Source organism: Zosterops lateralis (genome assembly GCF_965231275.1).
Source record: "Zosterops lateralis genome assembly, chromosome: Z".
Taxonomy (NCBI): Eukaryota; Metazoa; Chordata; class Aves; order Passeriformes; family Zosteropidae; genus Zosterops; species Zosterops lateralis.
Genome location: NC_139800.1, coordinates 53,704,263 through 53,723,033, shown reverse-complemented (window position 1 = coordinate 53,723,033; position 18,771 = coordinate 53,704,263). Strand labels below are relative to the sequence as shown.

At 43.9% G+C, this 18,771-nt stretch overlaps 1 protein-coding gene across 1 annotated transcript in view; it reads left to right on the top strand.

Moving 5' to 3' along the window:
• Positions 1-783: 783 nt before the first annotated feature.
• The window catches only part of LOC310922978 (paralemmin-1-like), a gene marked incomplete at its 3' end in the record, with an annotated part of 130,687 nt that continues 112,699 nt past the window's right edge, over positions 784-18,771 (top strand). Inside the window, exon 1 of the mRNA XM_083884019.1 lies at positions 784-1,122. Within this exon, the coding sequence (XP_083740145.1) occupies positions 1,078-1,122 (45 nt within the window). The 5' untranslated portion in view covers positions 784-1,077. The remainder of the gene's footprint in view (positions 1,123-18,771) is intronic.

Below are 18,771 nucleotides of genomic sequence, written 5' to 3'. Positions count from 1 at the left end.
CTGTGCTCTGCCATGCAGTGGCACCCCATGGGACAGGACTGGGAGGGGGTGCGGGGACTTTGTTGCTGTCTTTGAGAAAAGGAAGCAGACAGACAATCATATAAGTTAAAATAAAAGTGTGAAGAGTTTGCATGCAAAACCAACGCCAACCTTGAAATCACGGGTACCCTTGTGATACTGGCTCAGGTATCCCTTCACTTCCTCACCTGCCTCCTTCTCCTCCATTTATAACACTAGATTCTTCAGCGAGACTGTTTGTACACACAGCTTTATCACTTTGAATGTCTGATATCAATACATGCAATGTATGCAGGATGTGTGGACACCTTACTTCTCCCTCCCCATCCAGATGATCTTCGTCACTCCTGTTAAGGGCTGCCCTGCAGCAGCAGCCTTTTGCAGCGTGCCATGTTACCGCTGCACTCAAAAGTGTCCGTGCAGCTCCTCCAGAGTCCGCGCTCTCCCTCCTCCTGGCAGCCCTGTCCTTTCCCGTATCCAAACCCGCTTCAGCTGGGTCTGCAGCCACCGCCTGCCTGTCTGCCGCAGCTCCCTCCCTGCGCTATGTGCCACCGTCCTTCCCTGCGCGCTGTTGCTGTGGCACAGCTGTCTGCCTCCTCTGCTGCAGTCCGGCAGGTTTATATTACTGTGCACATCGCTGATGTCGAGCTCCTGTCGTGACCCAGCACCCCATAGGAGGAGCAAATGAGCTGAGACGTCAACGCAAAAAATTATAGCCATGCGAGCTATCCCTCTGCTCAGCTGCTTGGAGAGTGCCTACATGGTTTGTGTGACAGCACCAGCACACAGAAGCAGCACTGAAATGCAGTTAGCAATACAGCTGGGAGACAAGCAGCCAGGCAGGCACTGGTCCAGTGACTAAAATGATCGTACCGTGAGCCAGCCTGCAGTGCCTCCAAAAGTGGCTGACTGCTACACAGAGCTCGGTTTTCTTTGCAATTACTCCAGTTTCCCCCCGGTGACTGCAGTGTGCGCTCCGTTTTGGTTTTGTTTGCCTTTTTATTTCTCCCTCCCACCCATCGGTCTCCCCCTCTCTCCTGCCGTGTCCTTCTCTCCAGGATGGCGGAAGCAGAATTGCACAAGGAAAGGCTCCAAGCCATAGCAGTAAGTCAGTTTCCTTTTACTTGTTCTTTTGTCCTTAGCCGTGGGTTCTTGGAGGGAAGGGGGGATTCCAGCACACAGGCTGGGAAGCGCCCGGAGATCCTGGCTTGTGCAAAGTTGTGTGTGGAATTCCCTGTTCGGGAAATGAGTGGTAAAAGTCTGCTTTGCGGGATTTGGCGGAGAAAGAGGGCTCTGAGGAAAAGCGTTGAGCTGACACGTGCAGAAAGAAAAATGTGAATGCACAGTGGAATGCTTAAAAGATTGATGATAGGGAAGAAAAGGAACAAATAGGGAGGAGAGGAGATTGCAGGAGAAAATCAGTGCTGTGCTGAATATGTATTTTTTCCCAGTTGGAGGCTTTGCTTAGCTGATGAGCTAGTCAAGCAAAATGATCTGCTGCAGGATGGCTTTTAGTGAAGAAAATAATTGTGATATTGCTAATTTTAGGAAATTGAACACAGACACTGCATTATCAAAATTGTGCAATTGTTTGATCTACTAGTTAAACTGTCATCTCAGCTGAATAGCTGAGCACATGATTTCAGAAAAATTTCAGAAAAATTTCCTGCTGAGCTGCATTACTCCAGGGGTAAAATCTAGGCAGAATTGAGCCCTATTTTAGTTATACTTTTGTTTTCTCATTTAGTGGAGTATTAGGATTGAGCCATGAGCTCAGCTGGTGCAGACCTGAGAGGAATGTGGGTAGTGGCACCTGGTGAGGAAGGGGCCTGGGTGTTTAGGATCCACCATCATCCTGGCATATAGAAACTGCCAGCTCATCTTCTAGCATGTCATAGGCACTGTGTCAAAAGGCCTGTGTTTCTGTGGGCACTGCCAGTCGGACAGCCCCATACAGCCTGCCCTTGTTCCAGTGACACCCAGCTCTTCTTCCTCCCCATGGCTGAGATGTTGATGCAGCTGTGCCAGTCCCAGAGGGATGGCACAGTCTGTACGGGGAACCACACACCTGGAAGTCTGAAGGGAAACAGAAGATGGCAGAGCCCACATGGATTTAAGTTCTCTTCCCCAGTTCCCCCAGTGATCAACAGATGCTACATTTTCCTGTCACTGGAACAGGTTACAGATTTCTTTTGTAGTGTAACAGGAATGGCTGCTGCTTCTGCTGCTGGTGTTGCTCCAAGATATTTTTCTTATGTCCACTCTACTAATAGATCCATGGAAATTCAAAATAACCAGATTTAAAATAAATAGATTAGAGATTTTTCTGTCAGAAATATTAACTACAAAAGAGCAAATGGTATCATTTGATACGGGGAGGGGGAAATTAACCATTTAATTTTCAGGCAGTGGGAAACAGATGCATATTTTTAAGCAGGTTCTCAGTTTTCTATCAACATAGGCATTACCATATCTCAGGTGGAAACACCAAGAATGTTCCCCCAGAGGCAAACCTCACCACTGCTGATCTGGGACTCCTTTATGGCAGAACTGTACTGCAGAGCTGCTCTGTGCTGTGCTGCAGTGCATAGCTCTGAAACACTTCTGTCTCCACATTAAAAATAATAATAATAATAAAGTTTGCATTATTGTCTTTTTCTTTCAATTGCTATACAACAGAACACCAGACAACACTCATTTCCACATGATCTCCTGAAACCTTTCACCAAAGTAGATCCAGTGCTGTGGTTCTCAGTGCCCTGCATCTCACACCAATGAGGCCATTATGGATTTAATATTATCACCTGGTGTATTGCAGCTTTTACAGAAGGTTTATGCTGGCATAATAGAAGGCCTTGAGAGTCTGGACCTTCACGTTCTATACATATTTCCTCTTTGGTTTCTATTTCTGGTAATTCATAAAACATTGTAAACAATGTATGGAGTTAATTAGATTGAAAGTATTTTACTTCAGCATAAAAAAATATTCAGTCTTATTTTAAGCATTAGTGTGGGTCTATGAACCAGCTTGTTTGCTTAGCACTCTGCAGAGCAACAGGTTTTCCATATAAGCTTGTTAGTTGACTTTCCTCCTATGCTTGGGCTGTGCAAATGTTTGTCAGAATGCAGAGAAGTTAATTTCTAGCGTAAGCTTTGCTCCATCAGAATGAGTGGCATGACACAAGTTAGGCATTTCCCTCCTGCCACTGGTTGGCTAAAATAAGGTCAGTTCTCAAATGCTGTATGGCCTTTCTCAGAAGAAGAAAGAAATGGCATTTCAGTTCAGCTTAGTGTTTCATCTGTTTGAACACGCTGTAGTATCTCTCTCAGATTAGTAGAAGCATACCCCAGCATTTTGCAACCACACTGGTTGAATGCTAGACTTACAGAAAGAAATGCACTCACCACTGGGTTCTATACACTGTTCTCTGTACATTTGCTTCTATAATCACTATGGCAAATGAGTTTGCTGAGAAGTTTGCAGAGTAAATTTTCAGTGTGCATCACTCAATATACAAAGAAAACAAATCCAAAACCAGAAATACGAACTTTAACATCAGAAAGCTGACTGGTTTTGAAGCATTTCATTTTATACATTGTTACCTTGACTTATCACAGTTTTAATATTTGCTTGTCTGGCACAGAGGCAAGTGTCATAGGAAGAGGAAAAGAAGTAGTCTACTGTTAGGACATTATTCTAAACCTCTGAATGTGACTTAGCCACTTGTCTGCAGCAAATATATAGCCTCTCTGTGCATTCATGTTCTATCTGTAAACTGTGAATAATAGACTTTGCCCTTGTCTTAGAGCAGCATTAGGGATGCATGCAAAATTGAGCTGTACTTGGATGCCATGGTTTACCAGGGCAAGAAATAGCTAAACACATCTTTAAAATAGAATTTGTGATTCTAAAACCAGAGAAGCTTCAAATGTGTATGTTTTAATGTCATTGAAATGCTTAAGTTGTGATTTTCAGATCTTTCTGAAGCCTCTAAAATTCACACACTGACTGTAGAAAGACTCAGAGCACTGTGCAAATCTGGTTTGAGAAGTAGGAAGATGTGAGACAACTACTAAAAATTGGAATTCAGTCCTCTCTGCTGGGAGGAAAACATAAAGTCTGTGTCTTGGAGAGTTTCTATGATGACTAGGAGCAATTGGTTTTCTGATCCTTACTTGAACAGAGGTCAGATCACGTTTCCCAGCTTGGATGTCATGTGTGCTACAGACAGATACTGGTAAATTTTTCTGCCATGACATACTGCTCTTAACATCTGCCTGAGCCTGAATCACCACAGCATCCTTCTGCTGCCCTACCAGCAATAGAGCTGAGTGGTACCCACTCTTCATGCCATACGAAGATGCCTTCAGCAGGCACACAAGAGGTTAAAAGAGGAGGTCCGAAGCTATCTTCTCTCTGAGCTTGTTCCTGTATAGAGCACTTCAGTGTTTGTGTCTGCTTGTTTCCTGAAGGGGACTGGTGGGTAAAATTTTGGGTGAAAAAGGCAGCATTTTTGTGGCTTTAAAAAATATGCTGGCTGCAAGTTGCTCAGAAGTTGGTAATGTAAATAGTCCCAAGCTCCATGTCCTGGGGACAGGTGAGCTGACTTAATTTATCTTATTTTGGGTAAATAATGTGTGTGGCCCCAAAATTTGTTATAGGGCCCCTCCTCTATGATTGTAGAGATCCCCAGAAGACAGTGATCTAAACATAGACAAGCATTTACAAAACCCAAGTATTTTCTGTCCCTTATTTAGCAATCACAAAGCTGGGAAGTGGGTATCAATTGGTGCATCTGTAATATGAATGCACAAACAATGCAGTAAACATGTGTTACCCATGCATCAGGTGAATTAAATGCAATCATTGAGATGCAGCACTGAGGAGAAATTGTCAACTAAAAGCAACAACCAGCGCAGGAGTTGGAGGAGGTTTCCAGATTCAAGAGATGTCCAGCATACAGATTCAAGTGGGGAGCTACTATACTGATTCCTTAGCAGTTAAAAACAACAGCAATGATGGTCCCTCACTTACAAGTGCCTAGCTCAGAAAACCAGTAACTCAATTAAAATATCACTGACATTAAATTAGCCACACCAAAGATACCTCCTGTCAAGCAAGACCATTCTTGCTTTTTCAATGAGATGATGAATTTGTTGAGCTGTATCTAACATTACTTTGCTGTCATCAGGGGGTTGACCTACTATGGCAGGACAGTGGTGTTTAAAAATAGCCACCTTCTTTATCAGTGTGGTCTGCCTTACATGGATTAAGGACTGGCTTTCTGATAGGTCTCAAAAAGTTGCTATTTGTTTGGGGCACTGCTGTTCCTTAAGAGAACTTACAGGAAGCAGCTTTTCAAGATTTGAAGGTGTTGCCTAGTTGTAATTTGATGTAAATGGAAATGGCTGGTATGCAGGTAACATAAGAGTGGTGGAGAAGTTGGATATACTACATAAAGAGAGCAAATTGGATTATTTGGTAAACTGGATCTTCCATTTAAAGAAGTACTTCACACTTGTGTACAGCTAGCATTAAGAGAGGCCAGTATGGGTTTGTGCATCCAGATTTAAGGTAGTATGGGGCTAGCACCACAGAAGAGGTCTGAGCAGTGCTGCTTTTGACAAGGAACAAGAGCTAGTGTGGGCGGTAATTCAACAGGGGCAAGGAGAGGCATCCTTGTCCGGCACAGGACATTAGTTTCACACCAGTTAAACCTACACCAGATGAGATTTTAGAGTCCTCCCAAGCGGGAGCTCTGTGCATTCATGTTTATGTATAGCACCACTCTGATTCCTCAATAAGTGTGAGAGAATACTAATACAATTACAATAGTAATAAAATCTTTTGGAAAGACAGTACCAGTACAATTTCAGCATCACAGTTGCTGGTAAACTAAGCATTCTGTATTTCCGAGTTGGACATTCAACAACTGCAGTGAGCATCATGTGGTGTCCATAGATTTCAGAAAATTTATTGACAAAAGAGATTATCCCTTCTGCCTCTTCACACCCTACCCCCCAACAGCTGTTACTTGACAAAATGAAAACCCATGACTAGTAGTATATTATATCCAGGACCATTTTACTGTAACTGCTCCACAATTTTTGTGAGTCCTTCTAGAGATCATTGTCATGAAAATTAGAACATGAGAAATTAGGCGTTGAGAATCACCTAGAAAGATACGGTGATTTAATCAACAGTTTACTATTGCTGTGATAGCTTAATATACTTGTTTCCAATGTCCTCATTTAGGAAGTAATGCTTTGGTCCTCTAAGTTAAGCATGGGATCAAATCCATCTCAATCCAGTTATCTTCAGACCAAAAACTGCAGGGAAAAATAAAAATGCAGCAAGATATGGAATAAACAAGCCAGCTATGACTTTTCTGCTTGGAAAATAGGTGAATGAGAAGAATCTGCAGAAGGAATGAGTGTCGTGGAGAGAGAGAATAAGTAAATACTACTTACATGTTTTGGCATAAGGATTAATAGGTGTCTAAGGAAGGTAACAGTTGTGTACAAAACAAATGCAAAAAATTTAGTTCTCCCTGTAATGAGTTGTTAACCTGTAAAGCCCCATTCTCCAGGCCCTGGTGAATGCTGAAGAGTGCACGTGGGCTTGAGAACAAACCAGGCATGCTCATGGAAATGGAATCCATAAAGGGCTTTCTCATTAGATGTAATTTTTGAGTTGAAAATTACTAGAGGCTGGTAGAGAAGTTTTTTATCTGTTTGCCACACTCCCAGTTCTGCTTTAAGCACTGTAAAGCATGGGCTAGATGTCCTGATGAAATGCAGCCATCCTGTGTACTCAACTAATTCAAATTCCAGTGGCCAAATCTGGAAGTTTTGACACTAAAGAAAGCCACTGTTGCAATACTTATTTGAATTCAAACTTGTTTGAATATTGCTACATAGCTTAATACAATTTTCCCATTCCCATTTCTCCCTCATTATCTTTTTTGCTCTTATCTTATATTTATCATTTCATATTTATCATAGCTTACTTATCATATTTATGGCTCATATGGATTATGATTAATCACAACCATTCCTCTGCCATCTCTTTCCTCAGTGGTCCCAACATCCAATTACCTGAAACAGAAAAAAAATCCTTCTGTAGCCGTAGTTCTCCTCTTTTACATTCTGACTAAAAGACTTGAAGGCTAGTGAGACCTTATCATAGTAAGACTCTGGTGAGGAAGACTTGGCAGAGTTGAGCCTGCATCCTGCTGCCAATATTTCCAGGGATGGATTCAGCAAGCGTAAACTAGGGGTTAGCACAAACAAAATCTAAATTAGATATGTACTCTGAGCATGACACGATTCTGTGAGATTCCTGTGAACCTCAGCACAAATCAGCCAGAAGAGAGAAATGATGTTTTACATTGCTGTAAAGGATGAAGAGAGGTTTCCCTGCACACAGATCTGCAGACCTACCCTGGACTGCAGCAGTACCATGAGTCAGCTTCATGGCAATTCTTACACAGAGAAATACATGCAAGCAGAGTTGTATTTAGCTGTTACTTCTGGAGCATATAAAGCACTGAGAGGTCATGCATAGGGTATGAAACATTACAGCCTTTGTCCATACTACAACAAAAATAAAGAAAAAAAGCCTAAAATATCTGAAAATTAAGATTACCTTCCCAAGTTTTATCTGTATTTTTGCTTTAGGAATGTTTAGATGACAGTAAGAGAAGCAGAAATATGAAGAAAAAATATTTCTGTCAAAGTATCTGTGAAAACTAGGTAAAAAAAAACTAGAGAAACAGAAACCAATTTGCTCTTGAGAATTTTCTAGACAGTTTCCAGACTTACCCAAACCCAACTGTTTAAATTTAGAATTGTTTCCACAGCACATTCCTAGCCCTTAACACATCACCAACATCTCTTGAGCACAGACAAGGCTGAGATACTAGATTTTACTTTGTGCCTTTCAAATTATATTTTGAAAAGGAACTTGGAAAAGGGTGGAAAGGTTTTGTGGGGATTTTGTTGTTGTTGTTTTGAAGTCTCTGGTTAAATAAAAACGTTGTGAAAGATCTACATTTTTGGAAACTATTGAACAGCTTTAGCCTGGAGTGTAACTTTTAGGACAGATTTTCCATACTATGGTATTAAGTGGGGTAGCTGTTCTTGTGAGATCAGACTGTGGGATTTACATGCCATGCTTAAATTAGAGGATTGCTGGGTAGCTAGGTTGAAGGTAAATTAAGCCTGAAAGGGGTTCCACAGTGATACTCAGCCTCTCCTTGAGCTGTTCTGCTTTTTTCAGGAATCACTCCTTGTATCCTTGCTGGCTTTACAAATACTGTTTTATTCTTGCACAAATGAAGTGTATCCTTCTTGCAGAGCACAGTCACCAGCAAGATGGTTCATCTGCCAAGTGTATTTGGTAAAGTACTGGACTATGCACCTCTAGTAAATTATTAATTATTATCCTTCCCTGTCCCAAATGGTGCATGAGCACATGCTGATCCTGTGTGTGCTGGGGCACTGGTTGGACTGAGGATGCCTTTCAGAAGCAGGACTTGGAACCAAAGGGATGCTACACCTGTCTCTGGCTGTAATTTCCTAGAGTAGAAAAGCATCTTCTGTTGCAAATTCTGATCAGGGAAAGCCACGTGGTTGCAAGGGTTAACATCACCCACCAAGTCGGGTGGCAGTGAAATGGGGTATGGCTTTTTGGCAATTGCACACCAAATCTGTGTAGTTCTTGACACACAGATGCTTTTTGTTACTTAGCTGACTTCCAGTGAAATTAGATGCTGGAGACATGTAAAGCTTTCTTCCTCTTGGCCAGTAAAAACAAGTACTCTCTGTGCACAAAAAAAGGCCAGCAACCAATGCAGTTCGGAGAGCTCTTTTTGGAAGGAGACAGACCTGCCCTCATCTATGAGTTGCTGCCCCTTCCAGACAGCACACAGCTCAGGTTGTTGATTTAGGCAATGCTCAGACTGTTTTAATTTGAGCTGCCAGGGTAATTTGTCAGGATCCACAGACAACAGCAGGGTGGGGCTCAGCCCCTCTGCAGTTCCTAATAATAGCAGTCACTTACAATCCGCTGGAGATTTGGGACAGCAGAGATGTGTTCAGATATTTCCAAAAAATTACAAACCTTGAAACAAAGCCCTCGTTTTACCAGCAGAGGACTAAATAAAAGGTGCTTTCCAGTTTTTGGGGGCTATGTCATTGTCAGCTCTTCTGCTTCAGCCACGTTCCTTTGCCGTGCAGAGTTGCAAGCAGCACTGCAGTAGAGGGAAGTAACCTGGACAAGTAATGGCTGAGGAGACCCTTTTAAGAGGCTGAATATTGCAGACAGAAATTAGAAGCCAGGTTGCCATGTAATTTATGGCTGGAGGAGGGGGCGCTGAGCAGCCCGCGGCGCTGGCTGCAGTCACCCAGCTGCAGTCTCGTTAGGCACAGCAGCAGCCAGCGCGGGGCTGAGATGGCTCCGAGCGGGTGCGAGCGCCTGGCCATTGATTAACCAGATGAATGCCACTGCGGAATGACTGCACTTTCCCAGAGGAAGAGTGTATTATAAGCGCGTACACAACCCCTCCTTGTTAACCTCTCGTGGAATAGCTTTGCTCTCCACCACGTGCCAGGTCCTTGGAAAAGCTCCTGCTGCCAACGACGGGCTTTTAAAGGATCCCTAGTCATCCAGCTGTTTTCCATTTGGAGCATAAAGCAAGCATTTGGCATCCAAGGTGCCACTAAATTTACGATAACTGCAGCACAGGGAACTGGATTGTCTCGTATGCTGGCGTTGGTACAAAATTGCTATCTTGAATGTGTTGGCCAGTTCTGGCAGCTCTGTGCAGATAGTGTTTGAGAGTTAATCCTTTATCTCTTTTGAATCCTTAACTACATTGCCATAGGAAGTAAGGCTCAGTTGTTAGTCATGTATTTGTTCTTAATAAATATAAGCATATGCAAGCACTTGCTGCATGTCAGAGAAATAGGCTCCAGCAGAAGTCTGATTCAGCATTGAAAGCTGCATCTTTAAATACTGCTCCTTATGGTAGGGATACCTGCTGTATTAGCAACGTACATAAACGCATCCCAGCATCACCAAGATCTTAGCAAATTGTTCTGGTTAATGAAGTAACTTCTAACGAGACAGGAACCCACTATTTTTTTTTTTTTTAAATAAAATCGAGAACAGACTAATGTAACACTTTTAAGACCTGTGCCCCTGAATGAGTAAAACATTGAGAAGTACTGGTTCTTTATGCTAAATTTACAGTTGTTATTGCTAAGTTTCAAAATGTACAAGATTTAGACTAAAATACAATATAGACTATAGGATATAGACTATATAGGATGTCTGAAACTCATCTGTGAAATAGAGACCTGTTCACACTTTTCATGCTTTGGCTTTAGATTATTATTTAGATTGCCAGCTTCCTGGTTTCTTAAGGAAAAATAACAGAATTGGTTTATGAGTATTCGTTTCCTTATCATGTGTGACATTGCTTATGATGCTGATCCAAGATTTTGGTGAGACTAATGTATTGCAAACCTCCTCCTCTGTGAATTTGTCAGAAATTCACAGTGTCCCACAGTGTTCCAGAATCAATAAAGCTTACAACATAGGCACCTCTTTGCTTCTCCCCCCCCCCAGAATATAATTAATATAATATAATATAATATAATATTTAATATTATAGTTCTGAAAGCAAGGGGTGTTCAAGGATTATTCCACTTCTGAGAAGGAGCAGATGGAAAATCCTGCTGAACCGGAGAAAGCTGGTACAAGTTGAATTTTACAACTCTGCCACAAATCCCAGAGCACTTCAGGGGTAAATTCCCCTCTGGATTTGGCCCATGTATCTCTGGACTACACTGCCTGCAAACTCACTGCCCTTGAAAGCAGCCCTGAAACACAGATCTAAGGAAAAAAAAAAAAAAAAAAACAGTGGTATTTTAGTAGTCTGAGTATCTACAGCTACAGTTTCTGCTGCATTTTGGTCTGTTATATTTAGGGCAAGCCACCATCCTGGCTTAAACATATAAGAAAACAAAAATAGTCTTTGGTCTCTTTTAGAAAACACATGCTTATTGGTAAAATAAATCCAATTTACATTGAAGTGGATAACAGTAACAATGTGACTGCGGGCAAGTCATAGATGACTGGTGGAAAGGTGGTAGGGTGGTTATATACTATCTGTATGGATTGGAGATTGGTTTGATCTAGCTCATCCGTGTGCCATTGAAGTGAAAAAGAGAGTTTAAAATGATACTGGCATATTTTCCACGTGGTGTCTTCAAAACAAAGATTCTTAGCTCCTAGCTGTTACCAACTGGTGTATAGAAGTTCTGAAGAAAAAGTGGAGGTGGCTAATGGTTGTGAGCATTACTTGGCAATCTCATCTATCATGGAAAAGTCATTGTGAATATATATATATTTGTGGGTATATATATATGCACACATAAAATCTTGGTATATATTCTGGAATGCTGTTTGTTAGGCACATGGAATGGTGTTTTGGTCAGACCCGTGCTGGGTGTTAGTCTCCAAGAAATCCATGGGCACAATGGAGAAGAATGCAAGAGAGTCAGGAATGATGAGAAATGGAAGAAAATTACTGCTGAGGCAAGACAGAATTGTCTGGCCTGGTGAAGAAAATACCGATGTTTAGCTGATCTTGTATAAATGTAGAAAAACCCTGTGAATTCCTTCTAGGGTGGATGACCAGTACTTTTGCCTGTTCTCCAATGTTTTTCCACCAGTGACAACTAGTCTACATATAAAGGGTTCTTCTGCAGCCAGTCAGTTTCTTTGCAGTGCAGAGCACAATCCTTCCCTGAGTTTTGGCAGCTGACATATGATGCTTGAAGAGCCAGAAGAGCAATTTATTCCAACTGCAGTAGCAGAAGTCTGAAGCTGAGTTGGTTTACTTTGCATTTTGAATAGGCTAAGTATATGAGTGATCAGGCACTGGAATTCAGATGTATTGGGTAACCTGGACATGTTTGAGAACATAAAATTGCCTTTCTTCCTGTAGGAGAGCCACCAGATCCTATTCTCTTCTGCAGCAGGTTTCCAATCAGGTTTATAGGAATTTTGCTGCTGGTTTCAGTGGTGAGCAGGAAAAGACCCATAGTATCCCCATAAATATTCACACCATTTCTAACTCTATCATTACAAAAAAAAGCCAGATCTGTGCCAAATGAGACAAGTAAATCTGACTTTCCAGGAGGAAGTGTAAGGATGAGGATGAATACAGAAAGCAAGATTCACTATTTGTCTAACCTTGAGAGTTGCATGGTTTACCATTTGTCAAATGCTTGTATCAGCAGTACAGAGGAACAGTTAGAAAGTGATTAAACTCACCTATCCAAGGTTCAGCTTTTTACGTAAAAAAATTACTGGATTTTAAACTCAATGTGTTCTTGTTCACCCACAGGAGAAAGCAAGTTTTAATAGCTTGGTTCTCATAATACCTACCCACTGATCTTGACTTCTTCCCTTTTATGTTACCATGAGTGCAGAGATAACTTTGCTGGAATAAGCTTCCCATGCCTTAACTGTGCTTTGCAAGGAGCTGCTTTTTCAGTATGATCTTTTTCAACAGTTTTTTGTCTTGGTAGAAATTTACAAATGGGAGCAGGGGCCAAGGGGGTTTGGAATTTAAAAAAAAAAAAAAAAGTAATTATATTACCATCTCTTTTTTCTGTTCAGGCAGGGGTTAGAGAAAAAATGTAAAAAGAAGAGATATTTTCAGTTTCAGTGAAACCATGTTTGTGGTTTTTTTGTTAATCACAGAATCACAGAATGTGTAGGTTGGAAGAGACCTTCAAGATCATCAAGTCCAGCTCAGCCTTAACACCTCAACTAAGTCATGGTATCAAGTGCCACATCCAATTTCCTTTTAAACACATCCAGGGATGGTGACTCCACCACCTCCCCGGGCAGACTATTCCAATATTTATTCACTCTTTCTGTGAAAAACTTCTTCCTAATATCCAACCTATATTTCCCTTGATGCAGCCTGAGACTGTGTCCTCTCGTTCTGTCAGTTGCTGTCTGGAGAAAGAGACCAACCTCCAGCTGTCTACAACCCCCCCTTCAGGAAGTTGTAGAGAGTGATAAGGTCACCTCCGAGTCTCCTTTTCTCCAGGCTAAACAACCCCAGCTCCCTCAGTCATTCTTCATATGGCTTGTTTTCCAAGCCCTTCACCAGCTTTGCTGCCCTTCTCTGGACACGTTCAAGAATCTCAACATCCTCCCTAAACTGATGGGCCCAGACCTGAACACAGCACTCGAGGTGTGGCCTCACCAGTGCCCAGTACAGGGCAAGAATGACCTCCCTGCTCCTGATGGCCACACCATTCCTGGTACAGGCCAGGATGCCATTGGCCCTCTTGGCCACCTGGGCACACTGCTGGCTCATGTTCAGCTGCTGTCACCAGAACCCCCAGGTCCCTTTCCTCCTGGGCACTGTCCAGCCACACCGTCCCCAGCCTTTAACACTGCAGGGAGTTATTGTGGCCAAAGTGCAGGACTCAACACTTGGACTCATTAAACTTCATTTTGTTGGGCTCTGCCCATTGACCCAACCATTCCAGATCTCCCTGCAGAGCCCTCCTATCTTCCAAGCAGTTGACACATGCTCCCAGCTTTGTGTCATCCGCAAATTTACTAATGAAAGATTCAATACCCTCATCCATGTCATCAATGAAAATATTGAACAGAGCTGGCCCCAGCACAGACCCCTGGGGAACACCACTGGTGACTGGCTGCCAGCTGGACCATTCACCACCAGTCTCTGGGCCCAGCCATCCAGCCAGTTCCTAACCCAGCAGAGTGCTCCTGTCCAAGCCCCAGGCTGCCAGCTTTTCCAGGAGTCTGCTGTGGGAGACAGTGTCAAAGGCCTTGCTGAAGTCCAAATAGACCACATCTACAGCCCCTCCTGCATCCACCAGGTGGGTCACCTGGTCATAAAAGGAGATCAGGTTGGTCAAACATGACCTACCTCTCCTAAACCCATGCTGGCTGGGCCTGAGACCCTGGCCATCCTGTAGGTGCTGCATGATGACACTCAGTATAAACTGTTCCATTATCTTGCTGGGTACTGAGGTCAGACTGACTGGTCTATAATTACTGGGATCCTCCTTCCCACCCTTTTTGTGAATGGGTGTCACATTGGCCAGTTTCCATCATCCGGAACCTCACCAGTGAGTCAGGACTGATTGTAAATGATGGAGGGTGGCTTTGCAAGCTCATCTGCCAGCTCCCTCATCACCCTGGGATGAATCCCATCTGGGCCCATAGATTTATGAGTGTCCAAGCATCTCAGTTGTTCTCTGACTGCCTCCTCTTGGATAATGGGGGAACTATTCTGTTCCCTGACACCATCTACCAGCCCAGGGGGACAGTTGTCCTGTAGGCAAGTCGTCTTCCCACTGAAAACTGAGGTAAAGAAGGCATTAAGCACTTCTGCCTTCTCCTCATCAGCAGTTACTAAGTTCCCTTCCTTATCCAATAGAGAGCAAAGGTTATCCTTACCTTTCCTTTTACCATTAATATATTTATAGAAACACTTTTTATTGTCCTTTACAGAAGTTGCCATTTGGAGTTCAAATTGAGCTTTGGCCTCCCTGATTTTTTTCCTACATTCTCTAGCAGCCTCCTTAAATACTTCCCAAGGGACCTGGCCCTCCTTCCAAAAACGATACATTCTCTTTTTATTCCTGAGTTCCTCCAAAACCTCCTTGCTTATCCAGGCTGGGTGTTTTCCTCATTGACTGGTCTTCCAGTACACAGGGACAGTCTGTTCCTGTGCCCTCAAAAACTCTATTTTCAAGAGCACCCAGCTTTCTTGAACTCCTTTGTTTTTAAGGGCTTCTTCCCAAGGAACTCTCTGAATAAGTCTTTTAAAAAGACCAAAGTCTGCCCTCTGGAAGTCCAATGTAAAAGTCTTATTGATGTACCTCCTGATTTCACCAATTATCGAGAATTCTATAATTTCATGACCACTCTGCCCCAGTCGTCCTCCAACCACTACATCTTCCACCAGCCCATCTCTATTTGTGAACAACAGATCCAACATAGTCTCTCCCCTGGTGGGCTCACCTACCAGCTGTGACAAAATGTTATCATCCATGCACTCTAAACATTTCCTGGACTGTCTCTTTTCTGCTGTATTAAGTTCCCAGCAGATGTCTGGCAGGTTGAAGTCACCTACAAGAACAAGGGCTGATGATCCTGAAACAGTCTCCAGCTGCTTGTAGAATAGGTTGTCCACTTCTTCCTGCTGGTTGGGTGGATGATAACAGACTCCCAGTAGGATGTCAGCCTTGTTGGCTCTCCCCTTAATTTTCACCCATAGGCATTCAACTCCCTCTTCATTAGTTTCAATATCTATGGAGTCAAAAACCTTCTTAATATAAAGGGCCACCCCTCCACCTCCTCTCCCTTTCCTGTCTCTTCTGAAGAGCTTGGTAGAAATTTACAAATGAGTGCAGTGCTCCAGCTGTGTGAGTCATCCCACCACGTTTCTGTGATGGCGACTACATCACAGCTTTGCTGTGGCACCATGACCTCCAGCTCTTCCTGTTTGTTACCCATGCTGCGTGCATTGGTGTACATGCACTTCAGCTGGGCTACTGATTTCACCCCTAACTCAGGCTTAGCACCCTTGGGCCTGCTTCCAGGAAGCCCAGCTGCATCCCCTTCCCCCTTCAAATCTAGTTTAAAGCCCTCTCAACGAGGTCTGCCAGCTCCTGAGCCAAGAACCTTCTACCCTTAACAGAGAGATGTATCCCATCTGGTTCCAACAGAACAGGTGCTGTGAAAGTTGCGCCATGATCAAAGAATCCAAAATGTTGTCAACAACACCAACTTTTAAGCCACTTGTTAATGATGTGAATTCTCCTATTTCTTCCATCATTGTTCTCTGCCACCAGAGGGACTGAGCAGAACACTACCTGGGTCCCTGTCTTATCAACCACACGAGCCAATGCCCTAAAGTCCCTTTTAATTGCCTTGACACTCCTCTTCTCAATCTCGTCACTGCCAGCCTGGAGTATTAGCAGTGGGTAATAATCAGTGGGCTGAATCAGCCCAGGAAGTCTCTCAGTAATATCCTGTATCCAAGCCCTAGGGAGGCATCAGACTTCCCTGTGGAATGGGTCTGGGCGACATATGGGGCCCTCTGATCCCTTCAGAAGGGAGTCACCTACTACAATTACCCTTCTTTTCTTCTTGATGTTAGAGGTGGAGATTTGTCTTACAGATGAATCCAAATAAGGAGGCTCACTGGGCAGATAATGTTCCTCTAAATTCTCCAATTGGTTCTCTAGAGCTAGGGCCTCATATCTATTCTGAAGTGGCAGCTGGCTGGGAGATGGAGGTTGGGAGAAGTTTTTATTATTACCTCCCCGAGTAGGAACTCTTTGCCATTCCCCTTCATCTACTGGGTGCTCTTCTATTGCCTGGGAGTGGGAGTCATACAAGTCCTCTGAGTCCAGATGGGCATCCCTTAAAGATGGAAGGGCTGAACTCCACCAGTCTATTTCCCTTTCACTTTCCCTGATACTCCTTAATCGTTCAACTTCCTCGCTAAGCTCAGCCACCAGTGAAAGAAGGTCATTCACTTGCTTACACCTCAGGCACGCCTCCTTTGTATTATCCCCTGAAACAAATGATAAACTCAAACACTCTGGGCAAGAATAGGTCTGTACAGACGCATCCTTTTTGGAGGGCTCCCCTTGGTTACATACACTAATACCAACAGCAGTTTTTGACCATGTTGAAACCATTACCACAAGACCAAACAGCCAGTAGAAACACCTCAAACAACACAATACACAGTACTCTTGCCAGCAAGAGAACTAGCAACCCTGCCTGCTTGCCCTGCCTGCATGAACTGCCGCGCAAACTGCCTTGGCCACGCCCCTGTTTGCCCGCTCCGGGTCACTGCGCTCCGGGTCGCCATGCTCCCTACAGACCTCTTATAATGGGCCACTCAGCAACGCAGGGAGCTCCACTCCTCGCTTCTTGAATGACTCACAACTGGATGCTGTAAAACTGTGAAGGCTCAGCAAGCTGAAATCTCCATAGGGCTCTAGCCTAAAATCAAAGGGGATGAGCACCCTATCCTTCAGTTTGTGTGAACAGAATTAAAGCATAAATACTGTGATTGAATTTCGTTGTTTTTCTTTTTATCCAGACCAAACTGGCTTTGAGTTGCCTTTGCAAAACATCGCAAAACTTGGCACTGAAACTTTGGACTCAGTCCTTAGGACCTGTTTAGGGGCTGAAAAACAAATAGTGCATAATCTGTAGGGCAAGAAAATTGCCAAAGGTCTCTAGAAAGCTCAACTTCAGTCAGATTTCTTTGCAGCGACATCTTGACCTGTATGGGCAGAAAGCCTTTCTGCATGCATTAAGGTAAAGCAACAGGTTCTCAGATTGTAACATCCTTACAGATTTATCTTTCTTTATTCCTACATTTTAAGACAGCTCACATCATACTTAAGAAACTGATCAGAGAGTGCCTTCACTGCTGATGTGCTGTTAATATTGCACTCCATTTATCTTGGTTTGAAAGATAAGTGTCTACTAAGCAAGCCAGGAGCCTCCCTTGGAATGGAAAATGTAAACTCCCTTCCCTGTGAATTATTACAATTTTGAAATTAAGGGGGCTCTCAGGCAAAGAAATGAGGACAGGAATAACAGTCCTTTACTGGTATGTGTAATAAAGCCAACACACACACCACCTCTGGCACTGAGCACAAGCAGCACCGGGAGCCCCGTGACCCCTTCTCGGCCGGGCGTTTCCCCGTCGGTGCAGTTCCGGTCACGGCCAGCGGGGGCGCTGGTGGCTCCCGGCAGGCAGGGCGGGTGCGGGGATTCCCCCGCGGCTGCAGGGGGCGCTGTGGGCGGGCGGGGGGAGCGCGGCAATGGCGGACGGGCTGAGGCCGAGGGATGGAGGAGAGGCTTTGCTGCACACAGCCCTGGGGCAGCCGATCCCGGTGTCCCTGCAGGACTCTGAGGAGCGCCAAGCTGGAACTGCAGGACGTCTTGGCAGGCAGGAGGTGCAGGGCTACAGTGCAGCAAAAGCTCAGAGCAGTGCCAAAGAAGCAGCAGGGGTAGGACAGCGACGGCCCGGCTCTGGACAGGTCACGGAGAGGTGGGCTCAGGATCCTGGGGTTTTTCCTCTGAGGCACCCGTGAAGATGGTGAAAAGTCCATTTTTTTAGTGAGATAGGTATTAATAAGGTCCCAGTGCAAAGGTGTTCCCAGCAGAGCTCCACTCACAGTAGAAGAGAAGCAGCATTAGACAGAACCCCACGGTGGTGATGTGTTCTCCCCAAGCAACTGCAGCTGCTCTCCCCTCAGAATGCTGACAGCATGAAAGAGATAGGGGCTACACCCAAACCTGTTTTCCCAGTCCAAATGCAGTGTCTCCGCCCTCCAGGAAACCCCAGGTAAGAGATAATAGCCTGTTGCACCCTTCCCCTGAGCTGTGACAACTTCTTTTGTCTCTCTTAAGTGTCCTGTCGTTATTGTCTCCTAGCAACACATATGGGGGAAAAATCTGTAAGAGAGGGGAATAAAAACCAAACGGAAAATTCCTACAATCCTACACCTTATCAAGATTTTTAAAATAATAATACAGCCTCACTTAAACCATGAACAATAAACAGTTGGTTTGCTTGTGGATATACTGCTGAATCATTACATATTTCCAGGTGCAACCCAGAATTGCAGATATTCAGTACTTAATAGAGTGTA